The 5,111-nt window shown below is 44.7% G+C and overlaps 1 protein-coding gene across 1 annotated transcript; it reads left to right on the forward strand.

Annotated features, from left to right (window-relative positions):
- Positions 1-337: 337 nt before the first annotated feature.
- LOC116374749 (2-oxoglutarate dehydrogenase, mitochondrial-like) lies at positions 338-1,470 on the forward strand. The gene is made up of 3 exons (XM_031829441.1): positions 338-397; positions 576-723; positions 977-1,470. Exons 1-3 carry the CDS (start codon positions 338-340, stop codon positions 1,129-1,131), a joined length of 363 nt encoding a protein of 120 aa, XP_031685301.1. The 3' UTR covers positions 1,132-1,470.
- Positions 1,471-5,111: the final 3,641 nt, after the last annotated feature.

Raw genomic sequence — 5,111 nt, forward strand, 5'->3', positions numbered from 1 at the left:
CTGGCCTGCATACTCAGACATGTCACCCATTGAGCATGTTTGGATGCTCTGGATCGATGTGTACGACAGCGTGTTCCAGTTCCCGCCAACAGCAACTTCGCACAGTCATTGAAGAGGAGTGGGACAACATTTCACAGACCACAATCAACAGCCTGATCAACTCCATGCGACGGAGATCTGTCGCGCTGCATGAGGCAAATGTTGGTCACACCAGACACTGACTGCTTTTCTGATCCACACCCCTACTTTTTTTTAAGCCATCTGTGACCAACAGATGCATATCTGTTCATATTTCCTTATATGAACTGTAACTAACTAAGTAAAATAATAATGCCAAATGTACAAATGGCATGACTTTTCTGTGTGTAGTCTCCAATGGTATACTGTGACAGAGCAGGTACAGTTGCAAGAAAAAGTTGGTGAAACCTTTGGAATGATCTTGATTTCTGCATAAATTGGTCATAGATGAAGATCAGATCTAATTTTAAGTCACAACAACAGAAAAACACAGTCTGCTTAAACTAATAACACATTGTCGGACCCCGTAGAGTGTGTGTGTTGTAGGTTGTGAATAGTGTGCCTGTTTGTGTGCAGGTTTTTTCAACCTCGATGGCAAGCCCAAGAGCTTGACCTGCCCGACAACCGGCCTGATTGAGGAGGAGCTGATCCACATCGGACAGGTGGCCTCTTCAGTGCCAGTCGACGACTTCACCATCCATGGTGGTGGGAAACCCTCGTGACCGTAGCATAAATATTACATAATAATATATGTATTTCTTGAGGTAGGGAGGACCAAAAGAGTGAACACATGGTTTTTCAATAACTGGCTTTGAACACATTTGACGGCACCTTTGTTTTCTGTGCATACAGTAACATGTACACACCATAAGATTAGAGCGGTTTTAGGTGAGGACAGATTCCAAAAAGACTGCCTCGTTACCTGGTGATGAACGTCTGGTTTTCTGCTACTCCGCAGGTCTGAGCCGTATCTTGAAGGCCCAAGGGGAGATGATCAAAAACCGCACAGTGGACTGGGCCCTGGGGGAGTATATGGCATTTGGCTCACTGCTCAAAGAGGGCATCCATGTTCGCCTCAGCGGCCAGGATGTGGAGAGAGGCACCTTCAGGTGAGGAGAGGGAGAGAAGGGGTGGAAAGTCTCTCTTAGACAATGGTTTACATTTTTGAGTGTGTAAGAGTGTGTTATTTGGATGGAGCCCTCATTGAGCCGAGTCCCCGCTTATAAATATCTGGATTGACAAAAAGCCATCTTTCAAAAAGCATCTTGATTGGTTCAATAATAGGAATAGGTCATGCCTTTCATTAATCCCTATGATGTCCAGAGCCTGCAGGTGTTCTGTTCTACTTGATAATTCATTGCACGCACCTGGTGTCAAGGTCTGGTTTTCTGATCCAGGCCCCTGCCTTTTTTTTAAGGTACAGTATCTGTGACCAACAGATATACACTTGAAGTTGGAAGTTTATATACACCTTAGCCAAATACATTTAAACTCAGTTTCTCATAATTCCTGACATTTAATCCTAGTAAAAATTCCCTGTCTTAGGTCAGTTAGGATCACCACTTTATTTTAAGAATGTGAAATGTCAGAATAATAGTAGACAGAATTATTTATTTCAGCTTGTATTTCTTTCATCACATTCCCAGTGTGTCAAAAGTTTACATACACTCAATTAGTATTTGGTAGCATTGCCTTTAAATGGTTTAACTTGGGTCAAATGTTTCAGGTAGCCTTCCACAAGCTTCCCATAATAAATTGGGTGAATTTTGGCCAAGTCCTCCAGACAGAGCTGGTGTAACGGAGTCAGGTTTGTAGGCCTCCTTGCTCGCACATGCTTTTTCAGTTCTGCCCACACATTTTCTATAGGATTGAGGTCAGGGCTTTGTGATGGCCACTCCAATATCTTGACATTGTTGTCCTTAAGCCATTTTGCCACAACTCTGGAAGTATGCTTGGGGTCATTGTCCATTTGGAAGACCCATTTGGGACCAAGCTTTAACTTCCTGACTGATGTCTTGAGATGTTGATTCAATATATCCACATACTTTTTTTCCCCTCATGAAGCCATCTATTTTGTGAAGTGCACCAGTCCCTCATGCAGCAAAGCACCCCCACAACATGATGCTGCCACCCCCGTGCTTCACAGTTGGAATGGTGTTTTTCGGCTTGGAAGCCTCCCCCTTTTTCCTCCAAACATAACGATGTTCATTATGGCCAAAGAATTCTATTTTTGTTTCAACAGACCAGAAGACATTTCTCCAAAAAGTACAATCTTTGTCCCCCAATGTGCAGTTGCAAACCATAGTCTGGCTTTTTTAATGACTGTTTTGGAGCAGTGGTTTCTTCCTTGCTGAGTGGCTTTTCATGTTATGTCGATATAGGACTCGTTTTACTGTGGATATAAATACTTTTGAACCGGTTTCCTCAAGCATCTTCACAAGGTCCTTTGCTGTTGTTCTGGGATTGATTTGCACTTTTCACACCAAAGAACGTTCATCTCTAGGAGACAGAACGCATCTCCTTCCTGAGCGGTATGACGGCTGTGTGGTCCCATGGTGTTTATACTTGCGTACTATTGTTTTTTTATTTTTTATTTTTTATTTCACCTTTATTTAACCAGGTAGGCTAGTTGAGAACAAGTTCTCATTTGCAACTGCGACCTGGCCAAGATAAAGCATAGCACTGTGAACAGACAACAGAGTTACACATGGAGTAAACCATTAACAAGTCAATAACACAGTAGAAAAAAAGGGGCAGTCTATATACAATGTGTGCAAAAGGCATGAGGAGGTAGGCGAATAATTACAATTTTGCAGATTAACACTGGAGTGATAAATGATCAGATGGTCATGTACAGGTAGAGATATTGGTGTGCAAAAGGCTGTATCTGTTCTTGGTTCTGCATTTTTTGAACGGAGCATGCTTATCTAAAATGGTGAGGAAGTTACTTTTAAAGAATGACCAGGCATCCTCAACTGACGGGATGAGGTCAATGTCCTTCCAGGATACCCGGGCCAGGTCGATTAGAAAGGCCTGCTCACAGAAGTGTTTTAGGGAGCGTTTGACAGTGATGAGGGGTGGTCGTTTGACTGCGGCTCCGTGGCGGATACAGGCAATGAGGCAGTGATCGCTGAGATCCTGGTTGAAGACAGCGGAGGTGTATTTGGAGGGCCAGTTGGTCAGGATGACGTCTATGAGGGTGCCCTTGTTTACAGAGTTAGGGTTGTACCTGGTGGGTTCCTTGATGATTTGAGTGAGATTGAGGGCATCTAGCTTAGATTGTAGGACTGCCGGGGTGTTAAGCATATCCCAGTTTAGGTCACCTAACAGAACAAACTCTGAAGCTAGATGGATCAATTCACAAATGGTGTCCAGGGCACAGCTGGGAGCTGAGGGTGGTCGGTAGCAGGCGGCAACAGTGAGAGACTTATTTCTGGAGAGTAATTTTCAAAATTAGTAGTTCGAACTGTTTGGGTATGGACCTGGAAAGTATGACATTACTTTGCAAGCTATCTCTGCAGTAGACTGCAACTCCTCCCCCTTTGGCAGTTCTATCTTGACGGAAGAGGTTATAGTTGGGTATGGAAATCTCTGAATTTTTGGTGGCCTTCCTGAGCCAGGATTCAGACACGGCAAGGACATCAGGGTTAGCAGAGTGTGCTAAAGCAGTGAGTAAAACAAACTTAGGGAGGAGGCTTCTGATGTTGACATGCATGAAACCAAGGCTTTTTGGATCACAGAAGTCAACAAATGAGGGTGCCTGGGGACATGCAGGGCCTGGGTTTACCTCCACATCACCCGCGGAACAGAGAAGGAGTAGTAGTTTGTACAGATGAACGTGGTACCTTCAGGCGTTTGGGAATTGCTCCCAAGGATTAACCAGAATTGTGGAGGTCTACATTTTTTTTCTGAGGTCTTGGCTGATTTCTTTTGATTTTCCAATGATGTCAAGCAAAGAGGCACTGAGTTTGAAGGTAGGGCTTGAAATACATCCACAGGTACACCTCCAATTGACTCAAATGATGTCAATTAGCCTATCAGAAGCTTCTAAAGCTGTTTAAAGGCACAGTCAACTTAGTGTTTGTTAACTTCTGACCCACTGGAATTGTGATACAGTGAAATATAAGTGAAATAATCTGTAAACAATTGTTGGAAAAATTACTTGTCATGCACAAAGTAGATGTCTTAACCGACTTGCCAAAACTATAGTTTGTGGAGTGGTTGAAAAACAAGTTTTAATGACTCCAACCTAAGTGTATGTAAACTTCCAAATTCACCTGTTCATCTTTTTCTCAATTGCCTGAAGTGCTGTCAATCAGCTACCAAGTCAGTTTTGCTATCCTTGGCCCAGGCCTGATTTCTCATCATAATGAGATCTGAAAGTTCCATAGAGAACTCGGTCTGTGTGTGTCTGTCTCGGTCTGTGTGTGTCTGTCTCGGTCTGTGTGTGTGTGTCTGTCTCGGTCTGTGTGTGTGTGTCTGTCTCGGTCTCTGTGTGTGTGTCTGTCTCGGTCTCTGTGTGTGTGTCTGTCTCGGTCTCTGTGTGTGTGTCTGTCTCAGTCGCTGTGTGTGTGTCTGGTCTCGGTCTCTGTGTGTGTGTCTGGTCTCGGTCTCTGTGTGTGTCGGGTCTCGGTCTCTTTCCTGTGTCGGGTCTCTGTCCGGTGTCGGTTTCGGTCCTGTGTGGGTGTGTAGGTTTCGGTCCTGTGCGTGTCTGTCGGTTTCGGTCCTGTGTGTGTCTGTGTGTGTCTGTCTCTGTGTGTGTCTGTCTCTGTGTGTGTCTGTCTCTGTGTGTGTGTGTGTGTGTCTCTGTGTGTGTCGGTGTGTGTCTGGCTCTGTGTGTGTGTGTGTGTATGTGTGTCTGTGTGTGTGTGTGACTGTCTGTGTGTGTGTGTGTCTGTCTACGTCTGTGTGTGTGTGTCTGTCGGGCTCTGTCTGTCAGTCTCTCTGTGTGTGTGTGTGTGTGTGTGTGTCTGTCTCTGTCTGTGTGTGTGTGTCTGTCGGTCTCTGTTTATCGGTCTCTGTCTGTCGGTCTCTTGACTGTCGGTCTCTGTCTGTCTGTCTTCTTCTGTCGGTCTCTGTCTGTCGGTCTCTGT

The sequence above is a fragment of the Oncorhynchus kisutch genome, linkage group LG8 (assembly GCF_002021735.2).
Source record: "Oncorhynchus kisutch isolate 150728-3 linkage group LG8, Okis_V2, whole genome shotgun sequence".
Taxonomy (NCBI): domain Eukaryota; kingdom Metazoa; phylum Chordata; class Actinopteri; order Salmoniformes; family Salmonidae; genus Oncorhynchus; species Oncorhynchus kisutch.

Bases quoted from the DNA above. Each gene is read 5' to 3' on its own strand.
- LOC116374749 (XM_031829441.1), top strand. From the start codon at position 338: ATGTACAAATGGCATGACTTTTCTGTGTGTAGTCTCCAATGGTATACT. The intron at 398-575 runs GTACAGTTGCAA...GGTTGTGAATAG, and splicing joins GGTATACTGTGACAGAGCAG to TGTGCCTGTTTGTGTGCAGG. The intron at 724-976 runs GTGGGAAACCCT...GCTACTCCGCAG, and splicing joins CGACTTCACCATCCATGGTG to GTCTGAGCCGTATCTTGAAG.